Source organism: Molothrus ater, chromosome 21 (assembly GCF_012460135.2).
Source record: "Molothrus ater isolate BHLD 08-10-18 breed brown headed cowbird chromosome 21, BPBGC_Mater_1.1, whole genome shotgun sequence".
In the NCBI taxonomy this organism is placed as follows: domain Eukaryota; kingdom Metazoa; phylum Chordata; class Aves; order Passeriformes; family Icteridae; genus Molothrus; species Molothrus ater.
The window spans coordinates 5,510,949-5,532,616 of record NC_050498.2 but is presented as its reverse complement, the minus strand read 5'-3'; the positions used below and the strand labels follow the sequence as shown (position 1 = coordinate 5,532,616).

At 45.5% G+C, this 21,668-nt stretch overlaps 1 protein-coding gene across 4 annotated transcripts in view; it reads left to right on the top strand.

Moving 5' to 3' along the window:
- The window catches only part of AP2B1 (adaptor related protein complex 2 subunit beta 1), a 77,991-nt gene that overhangs the window by 16,706 nt on the left and 39,617 nt on the right, over nt 1–21,668 (top strand). For all 4 annotated transcript variants that reach the window (XM_036394968.2, XM_036394965.2, XM_036394966.2 and 1 more), the window contains exons 6-13: nt 5,373–5,563; nt 7,456–7,677; nt 8,687–8,807; nt 10,896–10,991; nt 15,417–15,532; nt 16,566–16,731; nt 17,155–17,253; nt 20,015–20,274. In XM_036394968.2, coding sequence (XP_036250861.1) covers nt 5,373–5,563; nt 7,456–7,677; nt 8,687–8,807; nt 10,896–10,991; nt 15,417–15,532; nt 16,566–16,731; nt 17,155–17,253; nt 20,015–20,274 — 1,271 coding nt within the window. The remainder of the gene's footprint in view (nt 1–5,372; nt 5,564–7,455; nt 7,678–8,686; nt 8,808–10,895; nt 10,992–15,416; nt 15,533–16,565; nt 16,732–17,154; nt 17,254–20,014; nt 20,275–21,668) is intronic.

Here is a 21,668-nt window from a genome sequence, read left to right as displayed (position 1 = left end):
TAATTTCCTGCACTGAGGGCTCAGCTGTGCCAAGGAGAAGCCCCTTGTGATGGAGCAGCTTCTTGCCCACCTACCACAAGAGTTTCAACAGCTGGGGGAAGCTTGTTTTCCTGCCTTACAGCTCACACATCCTGATTTTTGCAAGGATATGAGAGCAGGAGTGATGTTCCAGTCTGCCACAAAGTGCCATTTTTCTGCAGGGAAGTGCAGAAAAAAAAAACCAAAACAGTTAGGGCAAGCACACCGTGGGAAGTATAACACTTAACTTCCCTTGCATAAAAATTCAGCCCACTTGCAAAAAGCAAGCCAGGAGGTCTTCCCCACCCAGGCAGTTTTTGGGATGTGATCAGGAGCTGGGAATGTGTGAGTCTCCCAGAGCTTTAATTTAAATCTATACATATAAACAAGCACTGACAGTGTGAGAGGCTCATGGGGGCTCTCTGACTTGCAGGGTTGAGCCATTTCATAGAATCATTGAATCACAGAAGGGTTTGGGTTGGGAGGGACCTTAATGCTCAATTTGTTCCATCCCCTGCCATGGTCAGGGACACCTTCCACTGTCCCATATTGCTCCAAGCCCCATTCAGCACTTCCAGGGATGGGGCAGCCACAGCTTCTCTGGGCAACCTCAGGGCCTCATCACCCTCACAGGGAAGAATTCTTTTGTAAAGTAAGAAATGTTAATGGTTCCTGGGCTAGGGAATGGTTCCTTCTAGGGAAGCAGAATAAGGAGGGCTTGGAGATAAAAGTGATGATGTGAACAGGATGAGGGGTCTTGTTCTCTGGAGAGCACCTGGTAGGGACATTCTGGGCACACAGCATGGTCATAAAAATGAGTGGCCCTGTGAGACACCCATCCATGGCTGCTCTGAATCTCCCAGCTGGGAGCCTGTGCTTGATGGCACAGATGTACCCTGCCAGCCCAGAGTGCTCTCTGAAATGTCAGCACCTCAGACTCAGCTCCTGCAGCCTGGGCTCCCTTGAGGGCAGGAGCCTGCAGCTGTGGAGGGAGCGCTGCCTTCCCTCAGCCTTCTCTGAGCCCCTTCATTTTTCCTCCTTTTCTTCATTTCCGCTTCACTTTAGCGGCATGGCGAGCCAGAGGTTCCTGTTTCAAGCAGCAGAACATTGTATTTCATTAGCTCCATTACACACTTGGTTTAATTTCCAATTAGCTTGGGATGCTAGGGAAATAATCTGATTGCTTTGACTGGTTGGCGTTCTGGATGTGCCGAGCTTCCCTCCTGTCCCCCCAGCCCCTGCAAAGCTTTTCTGTGTGGGCTGCCAGGCAGACATGCAGGTTTTCAGCCACCCCCTTCCCTCCCTGGTGCTGTTTGAGACCATTTGCTCTGAGCTGAAGGTTTGAGCTGCCAGAAGGAATCACTTGGAAATCACAGCGCTCCTACCTCTGCAGCTTCCCTGGAGGTCGGCTCTGGTCTGCCTGGCTGCAGAAAGAGTTTGTCTGGAGGTGGATTTAAAACTGTTGGGTTCTTCTTAAAGCTGTGATGTAGATTTAAGTGTAGAGGTTTGGGCTTGGTTTCTTTTTTTTTTTTTTTTTTTTTTTTTTTATTTTTTTATTTTTTAATAAGAGCCTGGGAGGTTTTGATTATCCTCATCCCAATCATGCTTCTCCAAGAACCTAAATGTATTGGGTAATTCCAATAAATTCCACCAAATTTGTCAATAAATTTCTTCCAATAAATTCCTCCAAATTTGTCAATAAATTCCAATAAATTTCCTTCAATAAAATCCTCCAAATTTGACAAAATTCCTCCAGCCAAAAGGAGGTTTATTGTCATTCAGCTCATCCATGCTCCGAAGGGATGTTGCTGTGGCTGCATTTGAATAATGTCATTGTGTACCCAGGGTAAACTGATTTACATCAGCAAGCCAGGGACCTGTTATTGTTATTAATTATTATTAATTCTTCAATCTGCTCTGCATTTTTATTTTCTGGGGGATTTTTAGGTAGATCATAATTTGGTAGCTCTTAGCTTAAAGTTGGTATTCTTAATTGTGAGTCAAATGAGGCATTTTCCAGTGGAGTTAACTTGGGATTTTGAAAGCTTTTTCTGTTCAATAGCTGTTTATGCTCACATATCTGTGGCTACTGTTGACTTCTGTTTTTTTATTATTTTTGAGAACTCGAGACTACACCAGCTGTTAGTTTTATGTACTTTAAGTCTGCTTCTTCCAGTCTGTGGGATAAAGTACACAACTGGTTGGTTTCTCATCAAAATAAACATGGGGCATGTTTTGAAAAGCAGAGAACACTTTGTTTGCTAAAGAAACTTAGAGGTTTTTGCAATCAGCCTGTGAAACTTGTCTAGTTCCTTGGTCCTATACGATTTGTAAAGCTTTATCTTACTTTTATGTCCCCCAGCAATTCTATCATCTTTTCTTTTAAAGAGAAAATAACTTCTTGCAACTGATTACTTTGTTCTTGCTGTTTCATGTAGTTGGGCTTCCTGATGTTGTGTTGCTGTGTTAAGGAAGAAGTGTTAACCCAGTTGAAGACTTAAGGTTCAGCTTTGATGTTGCAGATTTTTTAAAATTTTTTTTTGGCCAAAAACCATCTTTGTAAATATTTCCAGTGGCACTTGCATGAGTGCCAAAGCACCCAGTGGATTAGCAGGTGATGGAACACCAGAATTGGTACTGAGTTGTTCTTTGTGGATTTTTGCCATACCTGAGTGAGGACTTTCAGTGGGGGATGCTTCAGTCCTTGACCTGAGCTCTGACTTGGTGGGAGCAGTTGCAGAGCAGGAGCTGTGTGCTGGAGCTGTGCAGGGCTGCTCTGTGTTCCTGTTGCTGCCTGAGGCAGTGGCAGTGCCAGGGAGGAGGTGAGGCTGTGTGCTCCAGCCAGTGTTGGTGTTGGACTGCTTCCTGAGAGCTGCTTGCCTTTCAGCTGGGCTGGAGCTGTGTGAAAAGCCTTGAAGATGCTGATTGTTTTCCTTGGCATAGCACAACACCAGAACACATCAATATGTTCAGTGCAAATAGCCAGCAAGTCCTTTTTTTAATAAATATTGTTTAAAGTTTGCATTTATTCCCCACCCTTTCCCTTATCCCCTTTTTCTTCAATTATCTCCTTGTCACTGCTGCTGAGGTGGGGGGTGAGGACCAGCTTCAATTGTGGACTGTGGACTGTACATCCCAGCTCCTCTGGCAGGACTGAGCTGCCACCAGATATTTCACAACCCCTCCCAGTCCTTTTTCTGACACTCAAGGAGACCACAATCCACGTTCCCAAGCCCATCTGGCCTTCTGCCACTTCCTCATGGATGTTTTGAATGGAATTAGGAGTGGATTGCCACCTCCTGTCCCATCCTCAGCTTTGAGCTGGACACTTGCATTTTTGCTGACAGGGACCCAAAAAGATGCTGAGAGCAAAATCTCATTCTCAGTTTGGTCTCTGGGTTGGAGCTGCTGCTCTCCACCCATGGGAGCAGCATTTCTGTGCATCCTTTGCCCATGGCAAACACAGGGATAGACTCCATGGAGCAAGGAAGGAAATGGAAGCACAGGGTTTAGGATATCCTGGAACTGCCCAAAAATATCTGAATATGGCACCTGTGGATGTGATCTAGTGGTGGGCTTGGCAGTGCTGGGTTAATGGTTGGATTCAATGATTTTGGAGTTCTGCAGTCTCAGTTCTCTTCTAAAATTCTCTATTAGTTACTAATTTATCAATTACTGCAGCAAAGTGCCTGGCAGTGTGAGTGCAGTAGCCAGAGCTCCTGTCCCTCTGTATGACTGACAGATCCCTTTCTTTGATGCTTTGGCTATGTAAATTTTTTTGTCAATTCAAAATTTTTTTCCCAAAGCACTGTCATTTTATAAGTACTTTTTCATGAGGGTTTGGAATTTTTCAGTGGCTTTTGAGGTTTGTCTTCACTGGTAACTTCAAAAATACAATAATAAAAATCTTTTACTTCAGTTTTATGCTGTATCACATTAACCATTCAGGAATTAGGCAAATTAAATAATGAGGAGGATAACCAGCCTATCTTAATAAGTTCCTCATTAAAACAGTGCAAGAAGACAGCAGCACTGATTGCTAATGATTTTGGTGACAGAAGGCTCATTCAACTAATGAAATTCATAAAATCTTGGATCAGAATCCTATCTCTGACCTCTAGGTGTGAAATGCAGAACAATCAACATTACTGTGCCTGTGCAATGACTTTGGAATATATTGGTTTAATGACAAGCAGGGATGGGAACAAAGCAGGGAAAGTTCTGGTTGTGCTGTTCTTGTTTTCATTATATTGCATCAAAAGCATCTTTAGCCACCCAGACAATCAGATGATTTTAGATAAGATGTTTCTTTGCCTTAATCTCATAGAAAATAACACTATAAATCTTCATTTGAGCAAATATTTGCTGGGAGTTGGGCTGGACATGATGTACATTGTAAAATGTCCTGAAATTACCTTTTCATAGGGGATTTCAGTTTTCTGTGTCAATCTCATCTTAAATCCCTTTTCATGTTAGTGAAACAAATAAGACTTTAGTCTCATCTGCAAAATTTTCTATTTTGTCTCTATATTCTGCAGTTCTATTAAAAAAAAAATCTTCCCATGGAGTCTGTTGGAATAACTGTTGAATTTGAGTATGGAATTAGAAATTTATGCTGCACTCCCACTTCTGTTTGTGTCAATCTGGACCCTGAACCTCCTCTCTGTGCTTCGTTTCATCTGTGCTTAGAAAAGAGAAGACCTTATATAGTCCTAAATGCAGCAGGAATATTTTCAGGGATGAGTTGTGCTGGAATGCTTGCTTTACCATGGTTCCATAAAGCAAAAGGATGTTCTGGGGCCTGAAAATTGAAATATGGCTTATTGAAAAATTTAGCAGGAGTTGCCCATTTTAGAGAAATGCTTTGTTTGCTCTCAAACTGTGACCTGCCAGTGCTGCTGCAGAGCTGGAGGCTGCCAGGCACCTGCCAGCTCATTTCTGGATCAGTGCTGAGCCATGTGCCATGGGGAAAATGGGCAAGAGGCACACATTCCTGAATAAATAAATAAAAAATAAATAAAAATAAAAAATAAATAAAAAATAAATAAAAAATAGGGCAGCTGGAGGTTTGGGCACCCTGACTGCAAAGCTGAACATCCCCTGGAACTGGGGCAGGATGTGGAGCCTGCAGGGTGCTGCTGTTCCCCGTGGGTGCCACCAAGTCTCTCATGATGTCCTTGTCCTGGGTTCCTGTTCCTCCCAGTGAAGCTCTGGGCTCTGCAGGTTGTGCTACATCCCAGGTAACTGCTGTGGCAGCTGATGGAGCTCCAGGTTGCTCCCTGTAGGTCCCCAACCCTGGATCAATCCTGCCCAGCCCCTCCTGCTCTGCTAACAAGGAGCTTTTCTCCCCCCAGGTGGTAGCGAACGCTGTGGCCGCCCTGTCAGAGATCAGTGAGTCCCACCCCAACAGCAACCTGCTGGATCTGAACCCTCAGAACATCAACAAGCTGCTGACAGCCTTAAATGAGTGCACAGAGTGGGGGCAGATCTTCATCCTGGACTGTCTGTCCAACTACAACCCCAAGGATGACCGGGAAGCTCAGAGGTGCGGTGACTTTTGGTGGCACTTGGGGGCTGCTGGGGGTGGTACAGCTCTGAAAGGTAACAGGGCGCTGTGGCAGCACAAATGAGACTTGATAAACTAGATTTAAAAGCAAAACCACTTTGGGTAGCTGGGCTGATGTTGGAATCCTGCCCCTTCCCTCTGCAGTGCCATTTTCTCTGCTTATCTTTTTTTATTTTATTTTCTATTTAAAAGGCCTGGTTCCTGGGGGGACTGGCACTACTAAGAAGGGATCAGCTCAAGACCAAACCTGTAACAGTGGAAGCACTGTTTGGAGGATTTTTTGCTTTAAAGCAGAGCTTTCCTATTTGGTTTTCCTGCTTTGAGAGGCAAGAAGCCTTTATAGGTTTGTGGGTTTCCAAAGCACTGCAGGTCTGGAATATTTTCCAACTGAAAGCTAGTCTGTGATATGATAGAAGTGAAAATAAAGGTAAGAAATCATCTTCCTTATTGTTCCAAATTCACCTTTGTGCTTTTACCTTTAACTGCAATGACTAAACCTAAATAGAAAGACTTTAGGGTTTGGGTAGTGGGCTGATAGTTTGTGCACTTCAAGCCTCTTCCTTATCTGTCTCCAGAATCACAAAAAGCCAGATTGTGTTCCTAAGAAAACAAGGATTCAGCCAGAAAAGTAACTTGGAACAGGGAGACTCTGAGATGATGTATTTAATGCAGCTGATGTGGGGATGGAGGGGGAGGAAGGATCACAAGCCCACGTACAAAATCCTGGCCAGAGCAGTTGGAATTTGATGGGTTTCTTCATTGACTCTTTTTTTGATGCACTGTTTCTAAGAAGACTCCCAATAGCCTTGCTGGGTTTTTTCCCCCTTGTGTTCTGTTTCTGTGCCAGAAACAGCTCTTAATGAGTGCTAGGGACCTGCAGAGATCTCCAGGGTGTGAGCCTGGTGTTATCCCAGCTCTGTCAGAGGAACCACTGCTCTGAGCACCTGTGAACATGTCCCAGTTCCTCTGAAGAGTGATTTATCCTTTTGCTCCTTTGTGTGGAGTTGATTCCTGGAGTCAGACAGCACTGGGAAAGCCACCCTCCTTTCCAGCAAAATATCACTCCCCTGTGCATGGGGAAACTGAGGCACAGAGAGAGGAGGCAGCTGGGACATGCAGGTGACCTTGGGCAGAGGCAGCTGGGGGTGCGCCCAAACCTGATTTGGATTTCTCTGCTCTTCACTGAGCTGTGCTGCTTCCCTTCCAGCATGGCTGAAAGCAGATCTTGCAGGGAAGGAAACTTCAGGAGGCACAGATGGGATTGAGATTGTTCTGGGTTAGCAACATGCAGGAGGGAGTGGGAAGAAACTTGACAGATGCTTTAAGAAAGACCATATGAACCCAAACTTCCTTTCTTTTTGGGATGGGCTGTTTAGGATGCAGTTTGATTACAGGATCCATTATGGCAAGTGGGATTTGGGAGGATATTTAGGTCACTCTTTTCTTGTGTATTCAGAGGAACAGAAATCTTTTTCTGTTGAAATGACAGCAACCCCCCAAGCAAGCCAGAAGCGTGTATCACTTCTGAATGGCTATATGGAGGCTAAAGTGTTTTTCCAGTAGCTGTTTTTGTTAAAGTTATGTTTGTAAGTGACAGACAAGATCACACAAATAGAAAATACCACCAGGAAAAAGCAGGGAGTGTGGAATTGTTCCTGAGCTGACTGTGGCAGGAGAGAAACTTGAAGCTGTCAGAGAAGTCCCTGTTTGTTTCCTGCTGCGTTCAGGAAAACAGGACTTTGCCCATTCATTGTGAGCAAAACCTAATCCAAGCAGTGTCTGAGAAGCTATGTGCCATCTCCTAAAATCAGATTTGAAATATTTGGCACCCTGAAATCCATTTGAACCCTTTTTTGTGCCTCTGTCCCCAGCATCTGTGAGCGGGTGACCCCCCGGCTGTCTCATGCCAACTCAGCAGTGGTGCTGTCAGCAGTGAAGGTCCTGATGAAGTTCCTGGAGCTCCTCCCCAAGGACTCTGACTATTACAACATGCTGCTGAAGAAACTTGCCCCTCCTCTGGTGACCCTGCTCTCTGGAGAGCCTGAAGTTCAGTATGTTGCCCTGAGGAACATCAACTTGATTGTGCAGAAGAGGTAAAGGCTCAGGGGGTTTAATTCCTGTGTTGTCAAAGGCCATCTCTTTATCTCAGATCTCCAGATATTGCCACATGCACAGAATTTCTTTTAATCCAGGCTCAGATCCCTTGAGAGCCAGGTTAAACAGTCTCATGACTCTGGCAGCCTGAACTTATTTCCTTTACAGCATACTTGTGATACCAGTTTCATGCAGTATTTCTTTACCTGCCTCTCTTCACCTTCTCTTTATGAGTAGTCAGAATTGGCCTCTATAAATCAAAATGGCAAACAGGAACAGTTCACAGTGACCTGCAGGATCTCACTGTGCCTGTGTTACTCTGCTCAGCACACAGCCACCAGGCTGGTGACATCCTGGTGCACAGTGGCTTGGGATTTTTCCCACCACTTTGCCCCCGTGTTCATGTTTTATTGCTGCTGATCCTTGCTGGAAAGGTGAGATAGCTCGGATAGCTCTTTGTGATTATATTAGGGCAGAGTTACTGTGCACTGGCATCTTGAAGTGAAAGTGGAAATGAATTTGTAGGTTTTGCATTAAGATAAGGATGTTGTTCTTTCACTGAAAATATTGCTGTTCACTGCCTGTCGTGGTTGGTTCAGCAGCTCGAAATAGAGGAAGCAGAGATGTGGCTATTGAAAGACTTGAATTATGCATTTTTGTATCTAAATAATCTTTTTGACCAGGCTTCTTTCTTCAAATTGGTGTTTGCACATCCTAGGCATAAAATCAGAGTCAGAGAATGGTTTGGCTTGAAAAGGACCTTAAAGATCATGCAGTTCCAGCTTCCTCTGCAGGTTTCACATTCCAAATTACTGAGAGCCCTGTCCAGCCCGGTCTTGAACACTTCCAGGGATGGGGAGTCCATGACCTCCTTGGTCAACCAGGACAGAATGACACCACTCTTTTTCTCAGTGGATATTTGGGGAGATTTCTAAAGAAAATATGCCTGTTGTTAACATACTTTGGCTTTTTTACCACTCTTGAGTGACAGCATTATGTTCCCTGCAGGCCTGAAATCCTGAAGCAGGAGATCAAAGTGTTCTTTGTGAAGTACAACGACCCCATCTATGTCAAACTGGAGAAATTGGACATCATGATCCGCCTGGCCTCCCAAGCAAACATTGCCCAGGTCAGCTGGGGCACTCCTGCAGTGCTCTGGGAGGGGAAAACCCTGCCCTGCTCCTTGTTGTGAGGGTGTTTGCAGCTACCCCTGGAGTCAGCATCACTTTGAGGCATCACTGTGCCTGGTGGAGTGCTCTGTGAGTTCTTTAATGGGAGGTGCTGGAGTTTCCCCCAGAATTTAAATGTTAATAGCTTGGCATGGATGCATCGTGACCGTGAGGTGGATCTTGTTTCACTGATGACAATTCCAGGAGGAGAACTCATGGATCCTGTCAAATGAGTCAGCGCCAGTGCTGAGGTTGGAATGAGAGCCTTGTTTCAAGTGAGAGGGGTGTGCCTGTAAGGGAGGCATTCAGAAAGGCCAAACATTATTGCAGTGTGAATTTCAAGTTAGTGAAATTGTTATAACGCTTGCACAGGCACTCTTCAGAGCTAAAAAAATCCTGCTTTTGCTTAACTTGCTTCCACAATGGGAATAGCACAAAGCTGAAGCTGAACTGAATTGAGATTCACTTTACAGTGTAGATTCTTCTTGTATTTGATGTTGGTTTAATGCAGATCCCTTCCTTGGAGGAAGTGCACCCCTGGCCATGAGGCCTAACACTAATGCAGAATGATTAATGCCTCTGGTTAGTGCTATTATTGTCCTATCCTAATTGTCACAGAACAATTTCATTTCATGTGACATTTTGAAGCAGCTCCTTCAGCTCTCTCCTGATGGTTTTTGGAACTGAGCAAGGTAATTCATGCCCTTCTTGCGCTGGGGGCATGGAAAATATTTCAAAAATCAGTTTCTGTGTGAACATATTCAGCATTTTCTCTTTACTTGGTAGGCTCCACACCAATTTGAATTTATAATGTTCCAATAATATGGGCTGTTTGCATGAAAGCCAGTGGTGTCTGGAGGGCAGTCTGAGATCTGCAGACTAATGAATGAATCTCTCCAGCTTCTGAGGAGGCATTCATAAAACAACACAAGCTTTAGCAGGAATATGTCCTGGAATGAGACCTGGGAGCACCTTCCACCACATCCTCCTGTGCTGCTGGGGCAGATTCTCCCTCCCTGTGCCCATCCTGGACCAGGGCACCAGGATGGTTCCAGCCCTGGCCTTGGGCAGTGTTTGGGAAGCATCAGCTGCTAAAGGCAGGTGCTCCAAGTGCTGTGCAACGTAGATCATCCAAGGAAATAATAAAACTTCAAAACACAGATGTCCTGTCTCCTCCTTGCAGATTTATCTGTCTGCAGTCTGGCCCTTCATGGCCTCTTTATCTTGTCATTCTTCTGAGCAATTTGCTTGGATGAGAGATTTTTCAAAGGACTGTCTGGCTTTGTGCTGCTCCCCTCTCCCTCACCATCTATTTGTGACATCACGATTAAAACCCTGATGTCATGTTTGGCATGAGAAACTGAAATAAATTGAGCTTTTGAGGGAATATAAATTATCTATGGTCTTTTCTTGAAATAATTTTTTGTAAGCTAAGTGATTTAAGACAAAGCTTTTTAGTTAAAGGTCTGTAAGATCCCAGCAGATCCTGGGTTTAGCCCTTCATCAGTTTCCATTAGCAAAACAGTGAGACAAAATAATAAATCTTACTTTTACAAGGGGAAGTATCTTCATGCTGTTATTAATCTGTGTGTAGATGTTCCAGGGTGCCTTTAGATCTCCTCTGCATCTTCTATTTGGATTCACCAGGGATCCAAAGGTTCATCTCAGCACAGAAAAGGAGGGATCAAAAATGGTTGTTGCCGAGAGCTTTGCACACAGCAAATATCTTTTCAGTGCAGGAAGGAATAGAAACCTTGAAGTTTGGCAGGGCTGATTTGTCCTCAGCTCTTGTTCAGGGGGATTGAAAATAATCAAGACCAGGCCACCTTTTGACTTTGTCCAGCCTACACCAAGTGTAACTCAGGCCAGGTTGGATTAGACACCAGGATAACCAAACCAGTGGGCTGATGGCAGGCTTTGGCCGGACGTGTGTGGTAGCTGTGAAAGGATATCCTACTCATCTGCTGGTGCCCAAGCAGCATCACCTGTGAGGGTGGGCTGCTCTCTGAGTGTCCCCAGGGGCTGACAGTGGTGTGGTGTCCCCACAGGTCCTGGCAGAGCTGAAGGAATACGCCACCGAGGTGGACGTGGACTTTGTGCGCAAGGCCGTGCGCGCCATCGGCCGCTGCGCCATCAAGGTGGAGGCAAGTATCTCACCCTGGGGGCTCTCTCTGGTTCCCTGTCTTCAGAAACAGTGCTGGGCTTTGCCACCTCATTTCCATGGTGCTGCAATTTCAGTGGTGGCCCCCCTCAAGTGGCCTGGATGCATCCTGGTTATGGGCAGAGCAGCCCTGAGCAGGGTGTGAGCTGTAAGGACATCATGGGAGGGTGGGGGCTCCTCTCATCTTGCAGGCAGAGCAAGGCAGGTCATTCATCCTTGATGGAATATTTTACTGTATTTGCTTTAGTGGAACAATGACCACTTATCCATCCAAATCCTTTAATAGCTGTGGCCTGACCTTTTGAAGGGAGAAGAAGATGATATTGTATAGAGAAATTCAGTATTATGAAGCATTTTGTGTCATTCCTCCCCTCCATTTCAGAAGAACAGAACACAGAGAATTGCAGAGATTTGGGGCACTTAAATGCAATTTATACAAACAGAGTGACTCTACTTACATAAATCCATCCCTATAACTTGTAAACTTCATTTGGAGTGTGCTCTCTTTTACCTCAATGCTTATGCAAACAAGTTCCCAGGAACCTCTGCAGTTTTCCAAAACAAGTCTGAAATGTCCTCTGCCAGTGGAACATCCACCTAAGTGCTCATAATAGAATATTGTTTTTTTAGTGATGTGTCTGTTAATTTCACTGTAAGTGAATCTGAAATGCCTGTCAGGAGCTCAGAAATCCTGTGAAGAGGGGGAAGATTTGTGCTGTGGTGTTGGTACTTTTCAGTAAACTGATGACTGAGTGCAGAATGTCACATAAAGTGCTCTAATTTCAGCTGAGCTCATTTAGCTTTTGCTCAAGTGTGTTCCCATGAGCATTGCCTGACAGCAGATTTAAATAATAACCTAATCATGCCTGGCTTAGTGTGGTGTCAGTGCACAGGATTCTCTTGTTTCAGCTGAACTACTTCAAGCCTGTGCACAGAGGACACCAACTTCTGTCCTCTGGAGAGAATCAGCTGCCCCTTTGTGCAGCTCTCCCTTCCTTCCTTCCTTCAGCTCTCAAAGGTTTGTCACTGCCAGGGGCTTTCTTTGAAGCATGGCCCCATGGAGCAGGGGCTGCTGCTTCTGTTTTATGTCTGCACTTCAAAATACCAGAGCACTCCTTCCATGCTGCATCCAGGCAGGAGCCACAGCAGTGACTGTAGAAAACCCCCCTGAGCATGCAAAAGGGCTACAGAGAAGTTTAAAAGGAGCTGGTCACAGTGCTTTTTGTAGCAGTGCTGTGCTGGCAGGGTGGGAATTTGTTTTAGCTCTCAGCAGGGACTTTCTCACTAGGATTTGGCCTTGTGCATGTCCTAGTTGCAAGGAGGGTGGTGTATTCCTGCAGCATCAAGGTGTTTTTAGAAGTTTTTACCCTTTCCTGCCCTCATCCTCCACATTTTCCCCCATCCCTGATACCTCACCAGTCATATTTGATAAGCAAATGATAATGCCTCTCTAGTGACCCTCTAATTGTAATTGTGTCTCTCCATCAGCCATTTTAACCTTGATTTTTGGCACTGCTGCTACTAAGGGTGAGATCTGTTTCCTGCTCTGACAAGAACCAGATTTAAAGAGATACATAGAACACCTCATGACAGTTTTTCCTCATCCCTAGGTTAATCCCTGTCCCCAGTGCATCTGTGTTTTTACTAGAGGCTGTTTACACTGTGAATTATGACTAATGGGAGAGCATCCTCACAGCCATCAGTGCCCAAGTTCCCAAAGCTCAGAAATTTGATTTTTGACAGAGGACACAGCCAGTAGGAGCTGTTGATGAATGAGGATTCACAGAGCACCTCAGCTCTGCCTTTAGGGATCCTATCTTTTGTCTAATTGTCACTCCTTGGAGGGTGAGACAGAAATAAATTTGTCTGCTGAGAGGTGCACCACAAAGCAAATGTGGTGTTCCCTTTTCTCCTGGTGCTGCTTTGGGATATGGAACCAACACCCACACTGAGTAACAAGATTTTGCCCAGGCTTGAGCAGTCACATTGTTTTGGGGGATGTCAGAACATTTTGCATGGATATTGCTGGATTATTGCTAGCTGAGCTCAGAGTTAATTTGGGTTTATCTACAGCAAACTCTGGTGTAGCTGCACGTGTCTGCCTTGTGAATTGGTTTGCTCCAGTGGCAACATCACAAGAAACCATCATTCCATGCTTTGGTTTTTAGCAAAACAAGCACCACTCCTGTGGGAAAAGGAAATGAAGTGGATGCAGTAAAGACAGGGGTTCCTCTGGAGCAAAGGAGAAAAGCAGAAGGAGCCATCTTACAGGGATATTTGTCTCGTTTCCAAGAGATTCTGCCAGCAGCCTGGTTCTTAGAAATCATTGAGGCTCATGTGTGATATGTGCTACTTCAATAATCTTGTGGGCTTTCATTTGGTTTCTGCAGAAAAACAAAGCAATTTTGACATTGGTTTCTTGTCCTTCCTCACTCCAACTTAAAAGCTCTTTGAGTTGAGCACTGTTTCATCAGTCTGCAGAGCTCTGCTGTCCCCAAGGACGTCCACCTTCAAAAAGCTGTGTGTTTACAAGGGATGGGGTGAGCTGAGATGGTTTTTGTTAGAGAGACTGCTCTTCTGGGCATGTGCCCACCACTGCTCACTTTCCAAGGGACTCTTTGGCTAAAAATCATTGCTGTGTATTTCAAAGTGGATGTTGTGCTTTTCCTGGAAAAAAATTACGCTTCAAAGCATCTAAAGAAAAGAAAAACTTTAATTTGCTTTTCCTTGAACTGTACAGCTCCTAAAGCTCTGTTAGTTGTAGGCTCTGACAGGGCTGCAGTGCTTGTTGCCAGCAGTGGCTGGTGCTGTGGATTCTGTAGATGGATGTGGCACAGATTTACCCCATCAGGTCACTTGTTAAAATATCAGATGAAAGTTACTGAGATGGGGAGGTGAAATTTGAAGCTCTGAAGCATCTCTCTTGCAAGGACTTTGAGCAGGGCTCCCACTGTGAGCCAGGTCAGTGTGTGGAGCCAGGTCCATGGTCAGTTCCCATGAAATGGAAGTGTCTTCCAGGTGACAGCCTCAAATCCCTTCTGGAGCAGAAGGGATCAGAGCAAGACATGGTCAGGTTGCCATTCAGTGCCCCTGTAGTGCCACAGTACCCATAAAGCTGAGCTAAGGAGGGAGAGGTATCATAAAAGAATATTACAGCAATCACCCATTTTTATGTGATGCCTCTCTGACACCAATTGTATTGGATTTTTCTTCTGTTTGGTGTGAATTTCAGGGGAGAGCTTTATGACTTACTGCCAGTTTGCAAAGGCAGAGCAAGTGCTGGTTTGTGTTGATCCTGCCTTGGCTGATCCTCATGTCAGCCTGTTTGTGCTGACAGGCCCTGTGTGAGGTACCCAGGAGGGCAGGAAGCTGCCAGAAGGTTTTAGTCTCTGACCCAAATTCCTGAGGTTTGTCCTTGACATTTTTGCCCATTCTCAAAGAACTGATTGCTGTGACTAAAATGCCATTTCACTCCTCCTCCTCCTGCCCAGCCTTTAAGTGCACTGTAAGTTGAGGGAGCTGCTAACTCACTGGAATTGAAAAATCCACCTACATTGCTGTTGTTTGTGCCCCACAGTGTTTGTCTCCAGCCTGAATCCTTTATGAGTGTTCTGAAGGCAGTGTTGGGAGCAGTCTGCTTCTCACATTAATCACCAGCTGTGTAATGAGGCTTCATGTGTGCTCTGCTAATAACCAAATCACTGCCCTTATTTGAGACTCTGCTGCTGGAGGTGGTTGCTCCTGTGATGTCCTGTCTCACTGTGCTGTTTGGGAATAGACCTCCCTGAATTAACTGCCTCTAACTCCACTCCTGGTTCCTGGAGCATGACAGTGTCCAGTCTTTGTTATCTTGCAGTGCCTGTGAATTGAACTAATTAATTGAAAGCTGCATTAGGAGCAGCTGAATTTCTGTTTTTAGCTGTGCATTTCACATGTTGTTAGTGACCTCACCCCAAAAATACTGAACCTGTTGCTGCTTTTTGCTGCTGGTTTTGACAGCACTGTTTTCTCCTGCCTTCTGGCTTTGCTAGAAACTTTCCTGCAGTCCCTATCACAACTTTCCCAGCTCTGATTGCCTGGCATGGGAAGCTCCAGAGAGCTCATTCAGTGGCCTGTACCAGCCCCAGGGTGGTACAAACAGCAGTGTAGGTGATGTTCCCAAGCTCTCTTGTGTGCTGACCCAACTTTCTGCTGGCACAGTTGCTCCTCTTACTTTCTAGAGGAGCTGGAGCCAGCTGGTGTCCCCACTGTAGCAACCTTTTGTTCCCCTGTAGTTCATTTCTGGACAGAGTTTGTAGCTCTTGTCCTCTGGGCCTTTCCTCACACACATACCACATTCCTCAGTGAGTGCTGTGGGAGCAGGAGCGTTTCTTCAGCTTTTTAAATGGTGTTTTTGTGCTGTCTCCAGCAATCTGCAGAGCGCTGTGTGAGCACCCTGCTGGACCTCATCCAGACCAAGGTGAACTACGTGGTGCAGGAGGCCATCGTGGTCATCAGGGACATCTTCCGCAAGTACCCCAACAAGTAGGTGGAAACTTCAGGGTGTTCTGGAAGCTCTTGGCTGCCATCATCAGAATAGAGCAGCTCTCTGCTCAGCAGGGCTCTGAAGCAAACCTGGAAGCAGTGATCCCCCCTCCTGGTTTGGTAGGAGGCTCTAGGTGAGGTGTCAGCCTGGCTTGTTGTTAGTTTGAATTGAAAAGTTTTCATTCCCCACCACTCCATGCTGAAGGCTGGATCAAAAGCCAGTAAAGCTCTTTCAGGGGATGCCACAAGGGAAATTTGGCCAGGTTTACAGCATCAGGCTGTTCTGGTTTTAATCCCCTCTAGAAATCCATGAAGTGTCCTCACAGGGCTGTGAAAGTTCATGGCTCCCATGGTCCCAGATCCAGTCAGGTTGTGCTAAACAAAGCACTGCTGGCCTTTCCCACCAGGTGTTCCCTCTGGCTTGGGCAGAACTCAGCTTCTCTTGGTTGTGCAGTAAGATTTTGTCTCCTCAGCCACAAAACTGCAGCAATGTTTTTTCAGCAGAGACTTCATGATCACCTAAAAAATAATATGGGACATCTGCAGGTTTCCCTAGCAATTTCTGCTGTCAGTCTCAGAAATTCCCTGCTTGTGAGGATACCCAGACGTGGGAATAGGGGAAGCTGAATTATTGTGGGATATTGTCTGGTTTACAGTAAAGCCTTGGGGGAGTGCAATACCCAATTCAGAGTTACCAGGCTGGAGCCTCCAGCAAGGCTGCAGGATCTGATTCAGACTCATGGTTTGAACTGTTGGATCAAATATTCCCATTAGCAAACAGAACAGAAGGCAGCTTTATCTTAAACTCCACATCTGGGTGGTCTTGCTGATGGATTAAACTGCAGAGACCTTGTGAGATCTCAGTGCTCAGCTTTGGGAGGGAAAAAAAAATAATTGAATGCAAATGCTGCTTGTTGTATAGAAACACAAAACATGATGTGAGTGCAGGATTCTCTGCAGAATGATGTGGGCAGAAATGGAGTGAAACAAGTCCAGTTCTCCCCAGTAATCCACCTGTACTCTGACAAACCAGGTATGAGAGCATCATTGCCACTCTGTGTGAGAACCTGGATTCCCTGGATGAGCCAGATGCCAGAGCTGCCATGATCTGGATTGTGGGTGAATATGCTGAAAGAATTGACAATGCAGATGAGCTGCTGGAGAGTTTCCTGGAGGGTTTCCATGATGAAAGTACTCAGGTAAAAGTTGCAATGTGCATTTTATCTGTAGTGTTTCGTGCAGTGTGTTTATGGGATGGACAGTAAATGTTATTGCAGTGCTCAGACAATACTTGTCAATAAAAGCTTCAATATTGGGCTAACATAAAACTCTTGGGAATCTGCAGTTTTGGTGTGTCTCCAAAAATTCCCATCTTGGAAGCACAAGAGGGGGTTCCAAAGGTTGCATATTTCTTGGGGGAGTGGCTGTACTGGGCATATGACACAAACCTCAGCCTGCTGCTCAGGGACTTCTCTGTGAAAGTGTTTTGCAACAGGCAAGGATTTCAATCTCATTGTACTGGGTTTCACTGGCAAAGAGCAGTGTCATGCTGTGAGGAAACTGAAGCCATGTTTTATATCACTAAAGGAATTTCTAATCTCTCCTGTGCCCCTCTCTCTTAGGTGCAGCTCACTCTCCTGACTGCAATAGTGAAGCTGTTCTTGAAAAAGCCTTCTGAGACACAGGAGCTGGTCCAGCAGGTCCTCAGCCTGGCCACACAGGTAAGCCAAGGTATCCAGTGATCCAGAGCCCTGCAGACACTCTGCTGGCTGATGTCTCCCAGCTGCCAGGCCAGGCAGCTTTGCAGTAGATCAGATTCAAGGGTGTTCCCTTCTCTCCCAAAGAGACTCTGTGTAAAAGCTGCTCTGTGCCTGTTACCATCTGGAATCTGCTTTCTCCTTCTTAGCTCTTGCTTTATCTAAATTCCTTCCCCATTCACTCACTAAATGGAAAGTTAGGGACAGCGTAGAATTATCAAGAAACCAAAATTCTTTCTCCTTGAAGGTGGCTTGCAGTGAAACATCTGGAGCTATAACAGAGGCAAGAAAGACTTTGTTCTGTGAACAGCAAACTTGAAGCAGTGCTATGAAAAAGAAAGAACTGAGTTTTGGGGTTTTTGCCTTTGTACTTGGATGCTGTCAGCCAATGTGGCAGCTTTGCTGGAGGCTGTAGCAGTGGGTTAAGATCATGGATTCATTATTCATGAGATGCTGAGTTATGAGCTCAGATCACTGCAGGCAAGGCTGGCTTGAGCTGGCAGTCACAACTGCTGTAGTTCCAGAGGACAGAGGTGATATCCTGGTGGCAGGGGTGGGTAAGAGCTCAGCTGATCTTTCTGCACTCCTTGGCTCCAATGACTGGGGTAAAGTGCCCAAAAAAAACCAGCTCCTCTCCAGACCTGCTGTGTCAAGTGATAAAAATAGTCTGCCAGCTGAATGGGCTGTGATTGTTTCTGAGCAGAAAACCTGGAGTCAATCATCAGCTGGCCTTTTTGATCCTCTTTGCTGCAAGAAATCATTGCTGTGGATTTGCTGCACTTCAAACTTTTATTCATTCCTTTGGGGGAGTTGCATTGGTCAGCAGCAACAAACCCATGACCTGCTTTTCTTGCTTCAAAACCTGCTGTTAGGCAGGATCTGAGCTGCTCTTCAGAGAGGAGTGGGCCAAGGGCATGCTGTATCATTTTCCTGAGCCAACAGAAGAGAGGTACTAAGTGCTAAAACCCACTGTGCTGACTCACAGAACATTTAATGGCACCCTCAGAATGTAACAGGCGTCTGGGTTTGTTTCTCTGTTTGTCACCAATGTTGATTCAGTCTGGCTTTTTGTATTTTATATGAATAATAAGTCAATGTAGGATAACTGGCTGTAAAACATTGAAAAACCTTCTGCTTCAAGGTCTGATTTCTAGGTAGAGATGGTGTTTTTCACTTGAGTGGGAGAGTAATTACATGTGTGTTTCTTTCCCCAGCTTAGGTATTGTTGCACTTTGAGTGTCTCAGGGCTTGTCAGCACAGCAGACTTGCAGGTGTGACTGTAGCAGGAGCCAGCTCCATCCAGCCAGCTCTGGTAAAAATAGCAGTGGAGCAGCTGGGGCTGGCAGAAACACAGGAATTGAGGTCTCAGACCTCTGCATCCCCATTGCTGATGCATGGGTGGGGAGCTGAGCTAGCCAGGGTTCATTGTGTTGCTCCACAGGTGTGCATGCAGACCCTGGAGAGGGGAGAGTTTGGAGAGATTTGAGCCTCTTTTTTCAGTAGGTTTACCAGTTTCCAGTGTGTTTTTTTGGCTGTGAGAAGAAACAGTCAGCCTTGAATCTGTAGGTGCCTGCAAGTAGGAGAGTGTAGCCTTTCATGTGTGCCCTTGCAGAAACCCTGCCTGATCCTGAGTGCACAGTCTGGGAGGGATTGTTAAAGTGTAAAGAGTCCACAATTCTCCCATCAAACAAAACCAGCTCTGCAGAGATAATGTGAGAGACAACAGAGAGATTAATTTAGGTCCTTACCAGCAAAATGAGCTGAGCTCAGTCTCATTCCAAGAAGAGGTTTGAGAATGTCTTGAGGCAGATGGCAGATGCAGATTCTAACAGGGCAGCAATGAGAGCACAGAAGAGAAAAAGAAATGCCAAGGAAAGGCTAGTGAGGTGTACAATATTTTGCTGGAATTTTATCAGGAGGAAAAGCCTCTAACATTTCTCCTGCTATTCTGCTGAAATGAAGATTAAAAACCTGAGCTCTTGTTTCCATGAGCAGTTCACTGCAACATAAAACCACAGCACCTCCCTCTCCCTAGAACATGATCAGCAAACCATCCCCACTCACTTTGCTGCTCTGGGCAGAGCTGCTCAAAGAGGAGAGAAATAATTAGCACTTCATGCAGAGGCAAAAGTATCTGCAATAAAACAAGGGTATTATTGACAGCTGGAGAACTGATGAAGTACCCTAAGTGTGTATCATTAGCATCTCTCCATACTTCATTAGATAACTAAAAGGCAGGATAAGTTAAGATCTCTTTTGCTATAAAGAATATGGCTTATTAAGATGTGGTTCTGCAGCATTTTTTTTGTCCAGCAGTGCCTTGGGTAAGTCATGTTTCCAGGAATCTTGGATCATTATGCAGTGTTGTGTGTCTGCTCTTCATGTGCACCAGTCTTTGCCACTCATGTTCTTTTCTCTGGATTTCTCCTAACACTTAGTGGCAGGAAAGTTTGGAAGGAGTTGGCAACTCTGTGGTTTGGGGCAATTGTGGGGTGTAAATCCTGGGATTTCTCCTCCCTGACCAGCTGAGCAGGAAGCCAGGCATTAATGCTTTGGTTCTCATTTTTAATTTTAAGATGTTCATCTCAACAAGGAGTTTATAACATCATTTTGAGATTGGTGGCTGTGGCTGCTGGCTGGTTGGGGATTTTTAATCCAGAAGAATGAAGTGATTACAGGCATGAGTTGATTTGAGACCTGTGAGTGATGCATTGCTCTGTCTCAGGATTCTGACAACCCAGACCTGCGGGATCGTGGCTACATCTACTGGCGCCTTCTTTCCACGGATCCAGTGACTGCCAAGGAAGTGGTGCTCTCAGAAAAGCCCCTGATTTCTGAGGAGACTGATCTGATTGAGCCAACCCTGCTGGATGAGCTGATCTGCCACATTGGGTCTCTGGCTTCTGTGTACCACAAGCCACCCAACGCTTTCGTGGAGGGCAGCCACGGCATCCACCGCAAGCACCTGCCCATCCACCATGGCAGGTGAGCTCAGGCAGCCCGGGGATCAGGGGTTGGTGGTTTCTTTCTAGCAAATAGTCCAAAAGATGCCAGGATCTTTTAGAAGATCCTAGAGGGATTTTGTTGATAGTTTGCAGGTTGTTCAAGGGGCCGTTTCATTGCAGAATGTAATCCTGGCTATGGAGTGTCCAAGTTCCTGGGTTAGAAGACACAGGAAGTATCAAAGTTCCTGTGTGAGGAGAAGCTGGGATGTTTTTTGAGAAGACATTAATTAAAAGAGCTCTTGACATGAATTTGAGTAGAAAAGCAGAGGCTTTGGATGACTGTTGCAAGGAGGACTAGAGTGAGAGCAGGCATCTTTCAGAAGAAGATTTTGTAGGAGCTTTGCTTCAGCAACAGCTCAGCTTTATGAACCTGTCTCCTGGAATGCAGCATCACTTTCCTGGAACAGGAATTACAGGGATCTTTCACTGCTGCAACATGAAATGGAGCAGGATTGATAAAACTCCATTTCTCACTTGGAGCCTGTAAAGCAAGGAAAGTGCAAAAGCCACTAAACCTGTTAGGGCTCAAAAAAAGATGGGTAGACTGACATGGTTTGTCTGACCTTTGTGAGGTGGGGGAAATGCTTTGGCTCACTGCCTGGGGCCTCAGTGCCTCCCTGGGATCACAGTTCTGGCAGCAGGTTAGTTCTGCAGGAGCAGGCAGTGCCTCAGTCCCAGCTGGGGCTGTGTTGCTGCTGGGCCTGTTCCCATGGTCCCTCATTCAGGTGAACAGTTTGCTATTTGCACTAATGGTATTAATTACAAAAATGAGTGTATTTTGCAGCAAGAGGCAGAGTAGCCAGGCTTACCTCTTAATAATATTCCCAAAGTGACATTTGGAGAGCTATTTTTTGCTGTTGCACTGATAAATCAGTGTGTGATGCTGCTTCTTTTCTATTTTCTGACACCACTTCTCTGCTATTCTTAGCAACTAAAGCTATTTCTGTGGTGGCTGGCTTTGGGAAGCTGAGTTGTTTTCTCCCTGCCTATGAAATCAAGTCTGGCTGCACTGACCTAGAATCAGCAAGTACAGATGTACCAGTTGGGCAGGAAAAGCAGTGGCCACTTTCCTACCTCTCCTAATCAAAGATTTGTCTCAGAATGAGCTGGATTTTGGTGTTACCAACCTTGCTGTACACTGTTGTTCCAGGTCACTCTAGCAAATAGCACTTTAGGGGATTTAGCTCAGAGAATTCAGCTTTTTGAAGGAGCAGTTTATGATCTTCTTGCGTGCCGTGTCTCTGTGCTGGACTCTCATTGCTCATGCTCAGTCTGCTGACCTTAAGTATTTTCTGATTTTGGCAGAACCATTGCTTCAAAAAGCCTCAAAAAACAAACCCCCAGGCCTCAGTCAGCAGTGCAAGCTGGGGGAAG